Raw genomic sequence first — 19,402 nt, 5'->3', positions numbered from 1 at the left:
GACGTATAAGAGCCCTGAAGCTAAGCCAACATAGTGATTGAATTAGCTGCATTTAGAGAGGCTTCTCCCTCTAGGTCAGACTTCTAAGCACTGATGGGCTTGTGAGGAGAACTAGCAGTTATACATTGAAGTATGCCTACGTTGTGGAGGAAAAAAGAAATCTTAGCACTTCAGAACTTTTATCTTTGACAAGTGTGACTGATTTTCCTTTAGGGGGAGAAAAGAAGTGGAAACACTATGAACAATAATGGAAAAACTGGAAGAATTTCCATTAGTGGTGCCTCTGTTAAGGACCTGCCAATCTTCCCAGAAATATCTGTTCAAAATCTGAAACATTTTTCTTGCCACAGGGCTGATATATACCTTATGTATTGCCCACCTTCGTACAATACTTGGCTTGTTCTTTTAGTAAATAATAACTATACTGTAGTGTGATGCTGATAGATAAGACAATTCTGCAAACATTTGTGTGTGCAGGTGCAAAAGTACAGTGTCTGTGGTTGTTTATCTAGGTACTGTATTTTTAAAATATTGTCTTATATTTAATAAACTTACAGATAAATAAATGTGAGATTAAAGAGAAGACAATAGATGAGCAGAATTTAAGTATTCATGTGTTTAATATAGTTTAATTTTTACGGGATGCAAGGAAATATTAAAAAGTTATTAAAAATGATATAGTAATGCAAAGAATATCTCATTTAGGGATTTGTATCGTGACAAAGATGTTACAAATAGACACTGGAGACCTTTTAAAAATATATCCTACAACTTATGTTTTTATCTAGTGTCCTCATAGAGGATACTGATAAGTTCCGGCAACTATTTTATGAATGTTAGTGTTGTTTGCAGCTCTCATTTTTGTATGCTTCAATATTTCAGTAACCCAAAATCTCCACTTTTGTTTCTCAGCATGATGTATCACAGACTTTGCTCAAAGCAACTCTGGACAGTGTGGTTGAGGAGTGTGTCAGCTTTGTAGGAGTTGATATTAACATCTGTTCAGAAATACTACTAAGGTGAGTCAAACATTTTCCTATTCCAGTAATTACATGGCTTTGGATCACAGAGTCTCTGTTTAGTCTGCCATCTGACTGGAGCTCAGTTGGAGCAAATGGCTCTTGTGTTAAACTTCCAATTACACGAAAATGACACATTAAGACAGTATTTCACTGGATCATTAAGAGTCAGGTTTTAAGGGTATGTGTGATTCTCCAGGGCATAACTATTGATTGGAGAAAACCAGATATTTAAAAATTTAGAGCAAACACTGTGATTTTAGAAAACATTGATATAGTTAATTTGTATTTTTACACTGAGAAAGGGATTTGCAAATGTACTTTCTGTCTCTTAGAAGGTTTTTTTATAGTTACTGCTAAGTGGAACAGATTGTAAAAAATTGGGTGAGGAAAGGAGAAAAGGAAAGATTTAAGGGGAAACTGCTGAAAACCTTATCCCTTTTTACTGATTTTTTTTTTTTTAAGCAGTTATGCCATATTTACCTGGAAAATGTTCTGGATTTTATTTCTTTTGGTTAGAAATTAAAATCTCATTCTCTTTTACATGTGTAGAATTCAGAATCATTTAGCTGAACAGCCTCTCAGAAAAGCAAAAGTCTTACTAACATCCTCTGTAGTAGGAAGGGAAGAAAAACAATGTCCTTAATCTTAGTAGTGACATCTATACTAGGTATCAAACTTAAGAAAAATGTATTCTTGCTAGCTCTGTCTTTAATATTTTTTAACCTCATGTAAGCATTCTTGAAAACATCTTTCCATATTTTGAGAGAAACTTTGTATTCTTTTTTTTCCACTTTCTCTTCCATATACTTTTCCTATGTATCCATTCCTTAGCTTGACTCCTGATTTATCTTCTGTCTTACTTTCTTTCAGATTTAGAGCAGCTATTAGTAAGAAAGCAAGCAGTACTTATTGTAAGTGAGGCAGACCAGCTTTCATTCCATGAATAAAAGCCTACCTGAGTAAGTGCAGTGGGTGAGCACTGTTAGATTTCTGCGGGGTACATCTGTATTGTGCAGATCAGCACAGGGCACCAGGCTGAGGTGCTACTGCATCTCCACTAAACTGAACATGGAGACACACTGTCCAGTCATGGTTACAGATGGTAACCATGTTGGCTGAGTACTTTGGTCTAATTAACCTGGCTTATGAGGCTTGTATGTGTGTGCTGCATCAAGTGATAGTAAATGGAGTTAAATCTAGTTGGCGGCTGGTCACAAGTTGTGTGACTAGCTCAGTATTTGGCCTAGTTCTGTTTAATGTTTTTATCAGTGATCTGGACAAGGGGATCGAATGCACCTTCAGTAAGTTTGCAGATGACAAAGATGAGTGGGATTGTTGATCTGCTTGGGGGTAGGAAGGCTCCGCAGGGGCATCTGGACAGGCTGGATTGATAGACTGGGGCCAATTGTGTGAGGTTCAGCAAGGTTAAGTGTTGAGTTCTGTACTTGAGCCACAACAACCCCATGCAATATTACAGGCCTGGGGATGAATGGCTGAAAAGCTGCTCAGCAGAAAAGGACTTAAGGGAAGGTATTAGTTGATAGGTGGCAGAATATGAGCCAGCAGTGTGCCCAGGTGGCCAATAAGGCCAGCAGCATTGTATCAGAAATAGTGTGGCCAGCAGGTCAACAGGGGAAGTGATTGTTCCCCTGTACTCAACGCTGGTGAGGCTGCACCTCAAATACATGTTCAGGTTTGAATCCCTCACTACAAAAAAAATATTGAGCTGCTGAAGCGTATCCAGAGAAGGGCAATGAATTTGTTGAGGGGTCTGGAACTAAATCTTATGAGGAGCAGCTGAGGGAACTGGGGTTATTTATCTGAAAAAAGGGAGGCCGAGACTTTATTGCCCATTAGAACTAGCTGAAAGGAGATTGTCTTGAGGCAGGTGCTGGTCTCTTCTCCCAAGTAATAAGTGATAGGATGGGAGGAAGTGCCTTCAGGTTGCACCAGAGGAGATTTAGATTGGATATTAGGAGAAAGTCTTCACCAAAAAGGTTGTCAAGCATTGGAACATGTTTCCCAGGGAAGTGATTGAGTTACCGTGCCTGGAGGTATGTAAAAGACCACATATAGATGTGATGGTTAAAGACATGGTTTAGTGGTGGAGTTGGCAGTGCTAGGTTAAGGGATGGACCTGATGATCTGAAAGATCTTTTCCAACCTGAATACTTCTATGATTATAAGTGATGGATCTAACTTGATCCTCAGCTGTTCTGTTCTGTGTAGATGCAGTCTGTTTCCCTCGGATGAACAATGTATGAAACTATCACCTTAGCTAGAATATACCATGAGCAAGGGTTTCTGCTCATGCATTCTGATGCATTGGATACCCTTCTTGACATATATTACATGTGAAAGGGATGACAGTTTTACAGTACCTGTGTTGCTGCTCAGTGTTGTACTTGAAAATCAGCAGAAAATTCTGTGAACTGTTTCATGTTCCTTTCTTTGTGTAAATAAGGTGTATTGCATAATGTTTCTAAGAAATATTAGGAGAAAAATCCATTCCTTATGATTAATATTTTGTCTGTGGTTAGAGGCGTGTCTCACTAATTTAATTTTGAGGTTTCACCAACTTTGGATTATTTTTTTAACTTTTGCTTGAGGATGAGAATATTGGAAAGACTTTTCTTTTTCCTGCTCTCCCTGCCACCCATCTTTTAACTATTTTTGCCAGATTTGCTGTTTGTGTTTTTCTAGAATCAGTCTGTGCCATTCCACAAACAGGTCTCTGCTGCCATTGACTTAAAGCAATGGCATCTGATATATAGAGCCGGAAAGGTGACATTTCCTTTTTTAGTGCCGGTATAACTGTCCACTACAGCTCTTTTCCCTCTTTCTATGATTAACATACTCCATACACAGAAAGTTGTAGTCGTGTGTACATACAGAAAATGTGCAGCAAACCCACTGCTTCCTGAAGGAACTTGGCTAACTGCAATTGCACATCGCAGGTAAGTTCTTTGCCAGATTAAAGTTGCCTCCAGAACAACTCATGCAGCCCGTTCCCAGCTGCTCTATTATCTAAAGAGCAGCTGAAAGAAAAGCAACAAGCTGTGTAGATCTGTTAAATGGTGTCAGGAAGATAAGCTGCTCCCAGCCACTCTCCTGGATAGCAGACGTCTGCCCTCCACGTTGTGAAAAGCTGTTGCAGTACCATTGGAAGAGAATAGGTGAGAGGGGGCTGTTATCACAGCGATGATTTATCTGTCTTGGACCTTCCTCCTACATTGTTTCCTGAAGAGGACAGCTGAGGGCAGGTCTTAAGGCACGACAAATTGAATTGGCATTACAGAAATAGCCCACAGATCATAAATGATATGTTCCCTGGCTTACTAGCTAGGTATGTGCGGGACCCTATTGCTGTACCAAGTTCCATTGACTTGAGTGGATGCCTTCCATAGGACTTAGAGAAGGGATCCTTTTTCAGATGATGACTTTGGTCTGGGAGTCTCCTTGCAATTTTCTTAGCTGTTTTTAAGTTTTATAAACCAGATTTTCAATGATAATGTGTATCCTTGTAATGAATAGCACTTGTATTAATGACTGTTCAATGGTAACGCATGTATTCTGTAAATGTTTCTTGTAGGCACATTGCAGGACTGAATGCTAACAGGGCTAAAAATATAATTGAATGGCGAGAGAAGAATGGACCATTTATAAACAGAGAGCAGCTCAAGGAAGTTAAAGGTCTGGGTCCCAAGTCCTTCCAGCAGTGTGCTGGCTTCATCAGATTCAATCAAGAATATATAAAGACCTTCTGCAGGTAACAGAGATGTAAGCTATCTTGAGTAAATTATCCGAAATAGTATGAGAAGACTTTTTCCTCTTTTCTGTTTTGTGTTCTGACTTGAGGAATCCTAAGCCATTGCACTCTGAAAGATAACATCTTAACAAATAAACTTCTTGGAGTCAGTGGTTGAAGACAGTTCTTGCTCTGAATAATTGTGGCTTATTAGCCTAGTACCCTAAGCCAGCGTTTTGGTAAGTATATAAGCTTAACTACAAATTCTACCACTGAATTGGTAGAAGAAATTTGGCATATGTTAGCATTGTGATCTGAAATAGTAAAACTTAGTGTTGTGTTTCAGGTATAGTTTAGGGATTGGTAAATTCATTTTAGCGTGGTAAAGATGGTTTTGCAAAATATAATGGTAGTAAACTAGAGTGTATTTTCAGAGAGTTTCGGTTCAATTACCTAAAGAGTGAAAGTGGAGTAGCTGCCTGGGTCAAATTCTGTTATACTCCTATACCTAGCAAGCATGGTGTCGCAAATATGTGAGACTCTTTCCCAAGTCCAATTTGTCAACAGTGGGTTGTCCTTTTCCTTGCCGTCTCATTCCGCTTTATTGCAACCATTCATTGTGCTCCTCTTGAACTGAAATCCTTCCTCTCCAGAACTGAAAGTGCCCTTTCTAGGGCAATGTCTTTTCTCCTGCCTTTCCTATTTCTCTTCCCAACATAAAGAACTAAGAAAAGACACACTGGTAACACTGTCCCTATCCTTTTGCCACTGACTCTTCTCAAAAAAATATTTTCCTGGGAAACACGTTCTGTTTTTTAGCCAACTCAGTGCTCAGAAGCAATGCTGTATTCCCAGTTGCTGCTGGCCAAACAGCACACGAGTAACTTCCAGGCAGGAGGTAGGCATATTACGACTGGCTTACTGCCCGTGTGGAAGGTATACAGATTGGTTGCCCGTCTGGCAGAGAGGCATATGCTGCAGGCCAAATGGTGTGCACTGTAAGCACCCGAAGACCAAAGAAATTGCTTTTAATACTGTAGATCTTACATTGTACAAATCTGTTCTAGTGAATGCTGCAATACAACAGAGGAAGAAAAAGCTGGTGCCTTCTTTTTTCTTCCAGAAGTACACTGGTAAAATGTTTAAGAACATTGTAGGGTTTTTTTTCCCCTTTCCTTACTGGAGCATGCTTCTGATGTTAGTCAAATTCCATAAAACTTGAGAACGCTGTAATCTGAGAAACCTGCTATAACTTTGGAGTTTTAGGCCAAAATAAAGCTCTAACACCATTTCCTCCATGACATTTCTTGTGGGCCCAGGTGGCAGACCCAAACATTTTTGAAATAGACTTTGAGAAGGTTTCATTTTTGTCCTCTCTAATCATACTGATGGCTAGAGTGCTGTGTGAATTGATTTTTGTTCTTTGTACTTGGAAGTTAACAAATAGTCATTATTTTTTAAAAAATATATGGAAAGATAAAGCTATGTTTGCATTTCTGCCAACAGTCAATGCCGAGGTAGAGCCCAAAGTGCAAATGCTAGTTCTGGATCCTTCAGTGTGTTCTCTTTTGTCCTGCAAAAGCAGGAACCACTTGTGAGGTAGGAAACAAAAGCAAGTAAAAAAGAGTCAAGAAAGGAGCCTTTGCCAGTAGAGGGGTCATTTAATGCTGTTACTGCTTCCTGAGCCTTTTTTACTTAAGAGGAAATCTAAGGGAAGAAGTGTGCAAGTTGTAAATATACCACACAGAAAAGTAGATCTCGCTCTCCTGTCTTCTCTAAAGTCCTCCCACTAATATGGGAAATCTTTCCATGAATCTCTCTGAGACTTTGGAGCCTTTCCATTATCCAGCCAAATCCAGAAAAAAAATAAGAAAAAGCTCAGTCCAAATGCTAACTGATTAGGAGTCAGTAATGTATTCACTAAGTTTTAAGGAAAACTGTATGAGGATACTTCTGCAAAAATGGTTTATAAATTCTGAATTAGTGGCAGGTTTGACCTTTAGCTTCTGTTCTAAGCAGATCTTGATCTGAGTTCTTTTGCTTTGAAATTTTTTGTATTTTGATTTTAAGTTTGAGTAGAATTCTCCAGAAATTTAAGTACAGGAAGTCAATAAATGCAGTTTAAGGAGTTATGATGTTTAAGGATATATGTACTTCCCGTGTTCTGTACATTTGCTTGAAATGCAATTTGCTTACCTAAAGATGGTATGAATAGGAAATTTTGTTTATATTTTTCAAATTTAAAATTATGCAGACTATTATTCAACAGATAAATAGGAAAATGTCCTCAAAAGATCTTTATCAAGTAAGTAGATACAATTGCCCCCATTTTACAGAGAGAAGGTGCTATCCAGATTGCAAATGATACAATAGGTTGTCATAGAATCATAGAATAGGCAGGGTTGGAGGGACCTTAAAGATCATCTAGTTCCAACCCTCCTGCCATGGGCAGGGACATCCTGCTAGACCAGGCTGCCCAAGGCCCCATCCAACCTGGCCTTGAACACCTCCAAGGATGGGGTGTCTGCATCCTCCCTGGGCAACCTGTTCCAGTGTCTCACCACTCTCATGGTGAAGAAATTCTTCCTTATGTCTAGTCTAAATCTGCCCCTTTCCAGTTTATACCCATTCCCCCTCGTCCTATCACCACAAGTCTTTATGAATAGTCCCTCTCCAGCTTTCTTGTAGGCCCCATTCAGGTACTGGAAGGTCCCTTTAAGATCTCGTCTGAGCCTTCTCTGCTCCAGAATGAACAAGCCCAACTCTCTCAGCCTGTCTTCGTAGGGAAGGTACTCCAGCCCTCCGATCATCTTTGTAGCCTTTCTCTGGAACCCTTCCAACAGCTCCATTTCCTTCTTACATTGAGATATGGACACAGTATTCCAGATGAGGTCTCACAAGAGAGGAGTAGAGGGGCAGAATCACCTCCCTTGCCTTGCTGGCCACACTTCTTTTGATGCAGCCCAGAGTACGGTTGGCCTTCTGGGCTGTGAGCGCACATTGCCAGCTCACATCAAGTTTCTCATCAACCAGCACCCCTGACTCCTTCTCTGCAGGGCTGCTTTCAATCACATCTTCTCCCATCCTGTACTGAAAATGGGGATTGCCCTGACCCAGGTGCAGGACCTTACAGTTGGCCTTGCTGAACCTCATGAGGTTCCCACAGGCTCACTTCTCCAGCCTGTCCAGGTTCCTCTGGATGACATCCCGTCCTACCAGTGTGGCAACTACACCACTCAGCTTGGTGTCATCTGCAAACTTGCTGAGGGTGCACTCAATCGCGCAGTCTATATCATTGATAAAGATATTGAACAGCACTGATCCCAGTACAGACCCCTAAGGGACACCACTTCTCATGGATCTCCATCTGGACTTTGAGCCATTGACCACTACTCTTTGAATACAACCATCCAACAAGTTTCTTATCCACTATACCATCCACCCATCAAATCCCTGTCTCTCCAATTTAGAGAGAAGGATGCTGTGGGGGACTGCGTCAAAGCCTTTACAGAAGTCTAGATAGGTGACATCCGTCAGTTTACCCGTGTCCCCTGCTGTGGTTACCCCATCATAGAAAGCCACCAAGTTGGTCAGACAGGACTTGCCCCTGGTGAAGCCATGCTGGCAGCCATTAATCACCTCCATGTCCTCCATGTGCTTTAGCATAGCTTCTTGGAAGATCTGTTCCATGATCTTCCCAGGCACAGAGGTGAGGCTGACAGGTCGGTAGTTCTCAGGGTCATCTTTTCTACCCTTTTTAAAAATGGGCACAATGTTACCTTTTTTCCAGTCACCAAGGTCTTGTCCTGATTGCCATGACTCTTCAAGTATTGTGGAGGTTGGCTTGGCAACCACATCTGCCAATTCCCTCAGGACTCTGGGATGCATCTCATCAAGTCCCATAGACTTATATTTGTTTAGGTTCCTCAGGTGGGTGCGAACCTGATCCTCCTCTACTGTGGGAGGGAGTTTACCCCCCTGGTCACCATCTTGCTGTCCCATGACCCAGGAAGGGCGAGGAGAGCAGTTATCAGTGAAGACTGAGGCAAAAAAGTGAAGTACCTCAGCCTTCTCCTCATCTGTTGATACATGATCCTCATTTCCAGTCATCAGTGGGGGTGCGTTCTCATTGACCTTCCTCTTTTGATTGGCGTACCTGTAAAAGCCCTTCTTGTTAGTCTTTACTTCCTTTGTCAAGTTCAGCTCCAGCTGCACCTTGGCTTTCCTGACTTCATCCCTACACAACCAGGCAGTGTCTCTATACTCTTCCCAGGTTCCCTCTGCCTGTGCAGTTCCCTCTTCTTTTTTAGTTTAACCAGCAGGTCTCAACTCAGCCATGCCAGTCTTTCGCCTTTCCTGCCTGATTTTCTGCATACAGGGACTGAGCATTCTTTTTGGAAAGCTTCCTTAAAAATTTTCCCGCTCTGTTCTGCTCCCTTGTCTTGGAGGACCATGTCCCAAGGGGTCCTACTGAGTAATTCCTTGAAGAGCTGGAAGTCTGCTTCCTGAAATTTAGTGTCCTGACTATACTCCTCACCTGTCCCATATCCCTCTGGACCTTGTACTCCACCAGTGCATGATCACTGCAGCCCAGGCTTCCTCCGATCCTAAATGTCACTGATGAGTTTGCTTGTATTGGTGACCATAAGGTCCAGTATTCCTTCTCCTCAGGTGTGGTCTCTATCAGCTGCACTAAGAAATTATCCTCAATGCACTCCAGAAGTCTCCTGGGTTGCCTACAGCTTGCTGTGCTACTTTTCCAGCATATGTCGGGGTGGTTGAAGCCCCGAGTAGGATGAGAGCTTGTGAACGTGAAGCTGAAGGAAGAAGACTTCATCAGTTGTCTGTCCTTGATGGGGTGGCCTGTAGTATACACCAACCACAATATTCTCCTTTATTCTTCCATCTTTAATTTTGACCCACAAGCTTTCAGCCTGTTTGTGTAGTGTTTTCTTTATAATCTTATTATCGTTAAGAAATTTTGAAGCACATAATCCCTTCCCAATGTTTGTTTCTAATTAAAATTAATTTGTACATACATTGATGTGTTATAATTTTATGGTAATTGTATTGATTCACTCACAACGACCTTTTAGGGGAGTTGTACTTCTTTAAAAAACGATTAACATTATATAAATTCTAATTGTTTTTCACGTGTGGGCACTGGGCTAGGATTTTGTTCATTAAGAGTGATGTTTCCATGTTTCATTTCTGACAGTAGTAAGAAAACTGAACTTGGAAGTCACGCGTTCTTGACTAAAGCAGGTGCACAGGGTAAAAAGAAGAGCAAGCCAACACCATGTGCCTTCCATTGGCCCAATCCTTTGGACCAAACTTGTATTCATCCAGAGTCTTACAGCATAGCAACAAGGTAAGCAGTGGTAAAGCTTTTGAACAACTGATGATGTCAATTCTTAAAATGAAGGTACTGATTTTTCTGACAGCAGCCTGTTCAGCCTTTTGAGACAGGAATACTTATATTAATTTGATGCCTTCTTCTGTCAAGAAAAGGGTATACTTCAGAGTTCTTTACAAGTGAAGGTTTCAGTTGGTGTGTTTTGCCTATTATGTGTTTGCATGTTTTTAGTTTTATTCTTTGGATTTGGGGTTTGTTTTTCAGTGAGGAAATCACTGAATTTTCAAAATTTTGTAAGACTTTCCTCCTACAACTGTGTCTTCTTCTTATCAGCACTTTGCACCTCATTGAGTTCACTTTTCTCAATTTCTTTATTTGCCAGCTCTCCGTATACCACACATTGCTTTCAGTTTGGACTTGCATTTTGCAGAGTGTGTAGACAAATAATTTGTTCTAAAAACTGGGGGGGGATATTTCTACCTTGCCCCCATGTATTATGTAAAAGGCCATAAGTAAACTGTTTTATTTTTTCTTAAAAATAATTTAATTGAAACGCTATGCAAATTTTCAGTCCACAACAGTTTAATACCTCTGCATCACTATGAGCTGCTTTTACATTGTTGCTTATGTTCAGCATGTGCCAAATAAACTTTCTGCTTAATCAATTTTGACAATTCCTGTTTACTTGTGTGTTTCTATATGCAAACAAGTGCACAGGTGTTTGAGCATGTGTTGTTGTTATGCATCTTAAAAATTAAGTTCTGATAGTGCAAGACCTAATTAAGATGTTTATATAAAGTTCCCAAATACATGAACACCGTAGTGGCTTTGCTAAGTGACTGTTGGCTAAAACAAAATAACGGGTTTTGGTAGGTTAGAAGGAGGTAATTGGGAATCCATGTGTTGGTTTGGTTAGGAGATACTGCAGCTGGTAGATGCTACTATAAGCTGTGATCTTTTCTGTCATCAGCCCTGGTTGAAATTGAACTCTGCTTGTCCTCTTGAGAAAACATTATCTCCTACCATAAACCAGCACATAATTATTTTTCTAAGTGATTTGCGGTGAACAGGTTCTTTCCTTAAAACATGCTGGAGCTAATTTCTGCATTAGATAGATGCTTTAGAATCCTTAAGATCTCTGCTGAGAATATTATTCCTGGAGAAACAGAGCCATGCTTCCTGTTTTATGAATTAAACCATCTTTAAGCCTGAGAGAGAGATGCTGAATTTCTACATTCATGAAGCTTGAGTTCCTTATCTTATAAAGTCTCACAGGGCCTTGCATTTTCAGGACACCTTCCCTACAGTGTGTGCTCTTAATCTTTCTTCTGGTGGAGATAATTCCATATACCACTTCCTATATATAGGTCTGCTTGCTTCCCTTCTTCTAAGCATGCAGCGCACTTTTATTTCCATCCTCTCCCTGCCACAATTCATTAAAAGAAGAAATGAATGAGTACAGGTTTAACCTCTCAACCAAAAGGTTGTGGCTTGAGGCACAGGCTTACACATGATTTAGTGAGGAGGCTGCCACCTATTGCACAGCAACACTGCTTAGATGGTACCTTGCTGATTCTTAAAATGTGCTCAAGATCAAACTCATGTGACTTCAAGAGCTACAGAGTCATTGCAGAAGTATGATGTGGCTGCAAACCAGTGCTACCTATTATGTAATTTCTCTTTGGCTTAATGCAGTCACTTTAAGTTTGTAACTGTCTCTCTCTTCCCTGTTTCTTGCCTCTTTGTCTTCCTAGACTGAGTTTTCAGGTGATACGTTTAGATCCAAGTGTATGTTCTGAGTATTGTACTGTACAGACTTCTATGAAAGAGAATAGCAGTTGATATGAAAACAAATTATAAACAGCAATAAAAATATCTGCTAACTGAACACCAAAACTACTAAGTGTAGCATACCAGTCTTCTTTGTTTTCTTTGCACTTTTTCTTTCTTGTCTTACTCCTTACATTTCTGAGTATCTGTACAGATAGTTTGGGGGGGAAAAAACCCCAACCCTTCTTAAAGTGTTTTCTGTGCTTTCTATTAATGTACTGTATGCTCAATAGTATTTTTCTTTTTCTTGCAATCAACATAATTTCCTTGAGAGCTCAAGGAATTTGAAGATGATAACTTTTATGGTATGGATTGTATTAACAAGCACTAGCTTCCTATCACAAAGTGGTATGGGAAAGGGGATAAATATATCTAATGTTTTTTCATTGCATATAGCTGTTTGAAGAAATGAAAATACAACTCTGCAGCAAACTGACAAAAGCAAAGAGGCGTAGTATTAAAAATTGGCACTGATGACATAAGGCCTAAATATAAACCAGACATCCTTCCCGCAAGCAACTAATGCTATAATTTAGCTATGATTATATATTTAAAATGACATTTCAAAAAATCGTATGAGCTGTTAAGCTTCTTAGAACTTAGGGAAACAGCTTTGCAAACCAATTTGCTGCCTAGATATGAATTAAGAAAAAAATTCTACTAGGAATTCAGACTGCATGGAGGATTCAGTCCAAAGTTTATTGGGGCTGTTGACAAGTTTTGCTGACTTGGATAGGCAGTGGACAGGATTGGGCTTGTAATTCTCTTTTGCTGAGCCCGTGTTCATGAGAAGGCATATAAGAGCCTGAAGATCAGTTCATGTTATGCTGTTGATTTGAGGTGTCTTACTGAAATCAACCAACATCCAAAGGACATTTTAACATGTTAGAAGTAAACCAGGTTTAAAACATGATTAATAATTCTTATCATTTAAATTAATGTGCATGAGAAAAAATGAGACACTTCAGAAGTGGATTAGAATCAGTATTTAATACATGTTATTTAAAAAATATGTAGTTTAAAGGAGTTCTGTTGCGCTTATGCAGAACTTTATCAGGGACCACGTCAAGCTCACAGGTGGATCTATGCTACCAAAGCAGAGAATTGTTGTCTTGAAGATGGGCAAATTTGATTCGAGGCATAAAAATAAAGGATTAAATACCCCTTAGCACAGAATTTAAAATGAGTGGAATAGACACTGCATACATGAGTCATAAAGTCTTCCTCATGCAACGCCTACCACATCTTGCCATGAGAAAGTAGTAGAAAATTTTATTGGATTAAAAGTTTTCATGGGAAACTAGATTTATTTTTAAAATAAATAAGCTGGTGATTTTTATCCATGGTTTTTATCCAAATTACTCAAAAGCAACAGTCTACTTTGCAGATTTATGACATACAAAATTATCTGGTTTTAAAACAATGTTTTTGAGGGATAGAAGTTCACCAAAATTTGAAACCACAGTTTCTTTTTTTTTTTTTTTGAACTATTTTTTAGCTTGAAAGGCCAATCCATTTTAAAAAAAAAAAAAAAAATTGGTTGAAAGAATTGCTCCCAAGTGGTGACTTTGGTTGTCAAGCTTTAGGCTGGAGCCAATTTTTGTGGCTGAATTGGAAACCCCTGAAAAATAGGGTTTTTATGATGGAAATACTGATGTAATTTTTACTACAGTGGCACAAATGGTGCTGGTATAATTGATTTATGGCATTTAAACATCTTAACTTAAAATCTATACAATTTCTGTAAAATAATTAGGAAACATCCTGCTGGTAATTTAACAGGCTCTGCAGATGACCAAAGCATTTTTGTTCATGGTTTCCATGTTGTCAAAGCTTGGCTTTGTCATGTGCAGCGATCAGGCTTACAAACACCTCTAAATACTATGAATCAGAATTTCCTAAAAGTTAAACAAAAATAAAATCCCTCTCTAGACATAGTATTTTCCTGCGAAGCAGAGCTGTGGTTTAAGTTTCTGAAAAGTCTGTATCTTAAAAACAGCCTATTGTGGCGGAATCTTCTACATACAATTAATACAACATGTAAAGCATATCCAGTTTCTTGGTACAGATTGTAAAAGACCAGTAGAAAAACCGAGGAACCTTTAGGAAGTCCCAAGAAGCTACAAGTGCGTTATACTTAGAAACTAAAAGGCTGGAAAGAAAATGTAATGTTTTTTCTTTGTTGTTTCTGTCTGCTGGGTGCAGTTGGCTTCGTATGACTGAATCTTAACATTCACTGGTTTTTATTTAAATCTCATAAAAATGCTCTTTGCTAAAGGTTGGCACTCCAAATGTGTATTTGCTGCTCACAGATTGCAGTATCTGGCAGACAGGTTGTATTTCAGTCTGATTTGGAAATGTTTTGCCAATATAAAGGATCTAAGGTCATAATTTAGCATGACACAGGCAAGAATCTTCCTTGGCTTATTACCCAGGTTTAGGACCTTGCCTGGTAGAGGATAGTATTGCTCACTGTGTCTGGTTAGGCCTTAAGAGAAGTTTTCAATGTACTGAGCAGTGAATTGCAGCGAAGATTCATGTCTCACCCTTCACATGTGTTGATAATGCTGTTTGATATACCCAGAAGGATTTCAACATCCCAAGAGGGATTCAGCAAAGCACTTGTTCATGTGTTTATTTTTCACCAAAGTAAAACATTTGGAGTTGATGATCATTTCAGTAAAGCACTTATGTTGATTACATTTAATATTCCATTGTAGACGGATTGAATGTTTTTTTCAAATATCTCTGGCGTTTCTGCTACTCTTTACTACTTTACATAGGTGGATGTAGCAGCTAATCAGTGTTATCTCAGTTGCTATGCTGAAAAGCTGCACCTGCTAGTGTGGAAGACAAGTAGTGACACGTAAGAAAGTGCAGAAGGAAAACTGTTGATAAAGGAGAGACCACCAAAAGAAAGAGTTCTTCCTTTCTTGCCCTCTATGCAAGCACACACTTCTCCTTTGATAGCATCTCCAGCTCTCTGCTAGGCTAACTCACTTCAGTAATCAGAAACAGCTTTTATTCACTTTAGCAGGACTGTACTTGCATGGACATTCATGTGCAAAGTGATGTGCAAAATAATACTTTTTAGTGAAGTCTTAAGTTTCTTTTTTAAAAGCCTAAAAAAAGTTACCTTGGTAAATTAACAAATCTTTGTGACTATTTCCAATAGGAAATGGCTAACCTTAATTAAGAACAACACTTGCAGAATTAGAGTCACTAAGCTGAAGAAATAGTACTTCATTACTAGAAGGCCAGTTAATTCACAGCTCTGACTATTAACTGGGTGTTCAGAGGACATATTTTTGAAAGTTACCTTGTCAGTAAGCAGAAGAGCAGAAAAGGTTTTCGCTGCTAATTGCTATCTGATAAAGACATTTAAAAACTTTTATGTGATGTAAACTATAGTTAACAAGAATGATTAGAAGTTGGAAATAACAAAGAATTGTCCTTCAGTTAAGCTATAAATACTAGGCCCATAAATCAAGCGGTGTTTTTTCATTTGTTGAAATTTTTGGAACTTGCGTAACTTCCTGTTGGTTGCATTTAAAAAAAAATTATGAAGAAAAAAATGAATTATCTCCTTCAACTATAGGACTAATTCTTTGTGGGTAACTAATTGTGTTTCAGCGTTTTGTATCTCAGGTTACACTTGAGTTATGGTATATCGGTAGTCATGAAAACAGATGACAACAGTGTGCCTAATAGTATCGTAACAAAGTGACTGTGCTGTAGTCTGTAACTGTCTGAATTTGTTTTCTCATTTAGAAACTCTTTGTTTCATAGATTTATACATTCAAAATGTCATAAATTGTCTAAGGGCTTTCTGGTCTTCTGCATGCAGTCAGATAGTCTATAATATTAATAACTTATGCATTTGAGGAAAATATTTTGGTTAAATACCACTATCTGGCTACACCACATACCTAGTTTGAAACTTTAACTTTGTGTGTCCAGCAGCTAATTAGAGTAATGCACAAATTGTGTTTGATATATAATCTGCATCAGTTGTCAAAAATTGAGGATCTGTATCACTAGTCAGAACAAGAGTCAATGTCTGCATTATACAAATAATTCTTCTGCATTTCCAAACATTACTAAAACATAAATGTCTGCATAATTTAAGTTTGCTACTGTCATGAATGTACATTTTACCTAACAAAGCACATGCTAATGCAAAGTTGTTTTGTTTTCAGAGTGATTATGTTGCATTACCATTAATTCATGTGTGCACTGTGACAAGATGTAATGGTGTATCATGTTGCTTTAATGTAATGAAACCGGTACTCCCAGCTCTTAAGTCATGTTGCTGGAAATGATTACATAAAACAGAAATGACTGTGACTAAAACCCTTGCAAAGCTTTAGAACTCCTGCTCATTATAAGAAGCTTTTTTAAAAGTTTAAAGTAACTTTGTATAAATTTACTGAAGCCTTCCCTTGGTAATAGTTTCACTCTTTTCTGACTGCTTTTTGCATTCCACTGAAATTTGCATTATCTTTTAAGCATTACAAGGGCTGTGCTATAATTTTGTGCAGATGTGTATGTTAAGTGAACATGATGTGCTTATTTGTTACATTTATGCTACTTTTTCTTTCTTTATCTGGGTAAGATGGATGAAATTATGTATTAAATGAAAACATCAGTGATGTAGACATGACCATTCTCTGCAGGTCTTGTAAGACTGCAAAGATTGTTTTTAAAACAAAGGTGGTTACAAAGGTTTCTCAGTATCCTCTGACTCTCAAAACCATAAAATGCGAAGTCTCTAAACCAGCTAAATTTCGCTCTGTTCTGACTCTCTGAAGACCCCTGCAGAGTTGATGTGCCTTGAACAGAAAGTTTGCCACTCGACATTTGAGGAAATAAGGATACTATATCTTATAAGGATCACCTCACTTGAGAAAATACATCTCATCTTTCCCATTTTTAGTTCTGTTAACTTTTTTTTAGGTGTTATCTTTCTAGTAGTTAGACATAGCACTTGAACTACTACAATGTGTTATATAGTTCACACATGTAGCCAGGAAAATACTTGAAGGGCTTTCATTTTTACGTAGATCACTCATGTTCTTATGTTTAGCAGCTGGAACTGTCATTTACAAATTGGGTAATTGAGATATTTATAGTGTGATAGTTTGACATTATGAAGATCAAAATATGTAAATTAAGGGAAACCTCTCCCCTTCCCATAGCTATATCCTAATCATATTGCCAATTATACCTTTTTTTTCCTGACACTGAAATAACTCTCAGAAGTTGTATGCTTGCCTTTTTTTATAAAGAAACATTTAACTTTGTTCTTAGCAATGACATTTAAAAATAGAAATCATCAATTTAATGCACCATCGTTCAGTCAGAGATTTGTGCTTTATATTGATTCTTTTATTCAAAGTGCTCTCAGGCTATGTTAATCTGAAAGAAAATGATACAGTAAATATGTAACTAGATTGAACAGTGGTTTTTACAACTATCTTTGTAATCAAGAAATTTACTTTACTTTGAAATATTTTAATACATATTTTTACCAAAACCTAATGTGAAAAAAGTGAGAATTTCCAGAATAGAAATATATTATTTCTGTTAAAGATTATTTCTTCTGTGAGTGTATGTGTGTGCTGGAATGTGCTACAGTGCTCTGTTCTGCCTATAATATACTTCTTAGTTCTGAAATATTCTTAATGAAATGCCAGAGTTTTAAAACATTCATAATTCTGCTGAGTTTGATGGGACTTCTCATGTACTTGGACTTGGGCACGTGTTTATGCATCATCGTCAGGTAGAGCCAAAATTTTATTCTGAGCAGTAACTATGTTAATAAATTATTTTAAAAACTGTTATTGATAAAGTAGGGCCCAAAACTACCACCTTTGCCTAGATAAGGAAATTCTTTTTAATACCAGATAAATACTTTGATTGGAATTTCCAGAGGGTGGAAAGGCAGAGGAAAGACCAGGGGACAAAATAACTATCATGAATAGTAACTGAGGTCTCAGGTACCTCGATTGTGTCCTGTTTTGGACTGGCTTTCTTGCCAGCAGCCTGCAAGTAGCACCATGCTTTCTGATTGCATTATCCACACATTTAACAGTTTTGTGTGTTAATGGGGCTGTTCCATGTGGTTGCACTCATTAGTTGCAAAACTCACCCTGTTATTGATTTACAAAGAACATACATTTATGTGAAATTCTAATGGTGAGAAAATGTTACTTGGAGGTACTCGAGCAGAATCCGTTTGAAGTGAAATAAAGCAAAGTATGTGAATGCCAACAAACTTTTTTGTAGGGGTGGGTGGTAAAGCATACATTATTAAGAAGGTTGAGTCATGAGGTTGGTTGGGTTTGTCGTGTTACATCTGGCACGTCAGTCAAAGATGAGGCAGCTGCCGCCTGTCACTAGTGCTCTGCTGGAACATTGTCCATCCATCAACATTAGGAGCCAGCAGCCCCCTGCAGTTCTGTGAAGAGTGCTTTGCTTGGACCTCCGCACATTATCATTGCAACCACTTCTGGTGCTCTTTTGAGAACAACAGAAAATGGCTTCATAGAATGTCTGATATTCCTTATGTACAGGCTCTTATTAGGCAAAATATTTAAATAGTTGTAGTGTTTTGTTGTTAGGTCAGGGAAAATAAAAATTTGTATTTAATATTATAAAAAAAATTGCTTCTGTTTAATGTTCACTTAGTTTGTGAACTATTTTAAAGTGATAGCAAAAGCTAAAATGCAGTATCAAAACAAAGTTAAGTAAATCATGAGAACACTACTGTCTACTGAATCTATTCATTTTCATTTCATGTCTTTATACATGGCCCCATCTGTGTTTAAGATGTTTGTTAAGAAAATTAATATGAAAATTTTATGTCAGTATAAGCTCTGAGTATATGCATTTGAACTAACAGTACGCTTAAATCTCCAAGCTTACATTTAATTTGGTAAAAAAGTGGAAGTTTTGACAACCAGTTTTAAGAGATGTCTTCGTTTTGGTGAAATTAGTGAACATTCTGGAGTTAAGATTTGCCCTTATGCTCAAAGATGGATTTAGTGTTTTATAGAAGTCGGGTATTGCTTTAGTTATGTTCCTCCAATTTATATTTTCTCAAAAAGAAATTTAGTTTTGTATTTCAATGTACACAACTTTTTATCACTTGCCACCTGAAATAATGTCAGTTGGGTTCCTCAGGTTAAAAGAAAGAAACAAGAAAACAAAAAAAAATCCCACTGTGTCTCCTGCCAAAAGAAATACTAGCCTCAAGCTTTAATAAAAGCACAGTGTGTATTTCTGAGGGGGGAAAGGAGGTTGAGTACTGAGAGCTTTTGCTTTCTTATAGAGTTGAAATGTCTCCTACCACTCCCAAGTGCAGGGCATGAACTTGCTGGTCAGCACTTCTTTTGTGCCTTGTAGTTTGCACCTGTTGTGAAGTAGGATAAGGACAGGAAAGAG

The 19,402-nt window shown here is 38.3% G+C and overlaps 1 protein-coding gene across 5 annotated transcripts in view; it reads left to right on the top strand.

Annotated features, from left to right (window-relative positions):
• The window catches only part of SRBD1 (S1 RNA binding domain 1), a 132,438-nt gene that overhangs the window by 107,171 nt on the left and 5,865 nt on the right, over positions 1-19,402 (top strand). For 4 of the 5 annotated variants that reach the window (XM_054063411.1, XM_054063407.1, XM_054063409.1 and 1 more), the window contains 3 exons: positions 913-1,019; positions 4,615-4,791; positions 9,989-10,141. In XM_054063411.1, coding sequence (XP_053919386.1) covers positions 913-1,019; positions 4,615-4,791; positions 9,989-10,141 — 437 coding nt within the window. The remainder of the gene's footprint in view (positions 1-912; positions 1,020-4,614; positions 4,792-9,988; positions 10,142-19,402) is intronic. The other variant, XM_054063412.1, reaches the window with a different exon arrangement.

This window comes from Cuculus canorus, chromosome 3 (assembly GCF_017976375.1).
Source record: "Cuculus canorus isolate bCucCan1 chromosome 3, bCucCan1.pri, whole genome shotgun sequence".
Taxonomy (NCBI): Eukaryota; Metazoa; Chordata; class Aves; order Cuculiformes; family Cuculidae; genus Cuculus; species Cuculus canorus.
The sequence above is the reverse complement of the archived record's forward strand: the minus strand, read 5'-3'. Positions and strand labels throughout refer to the sequence as shown.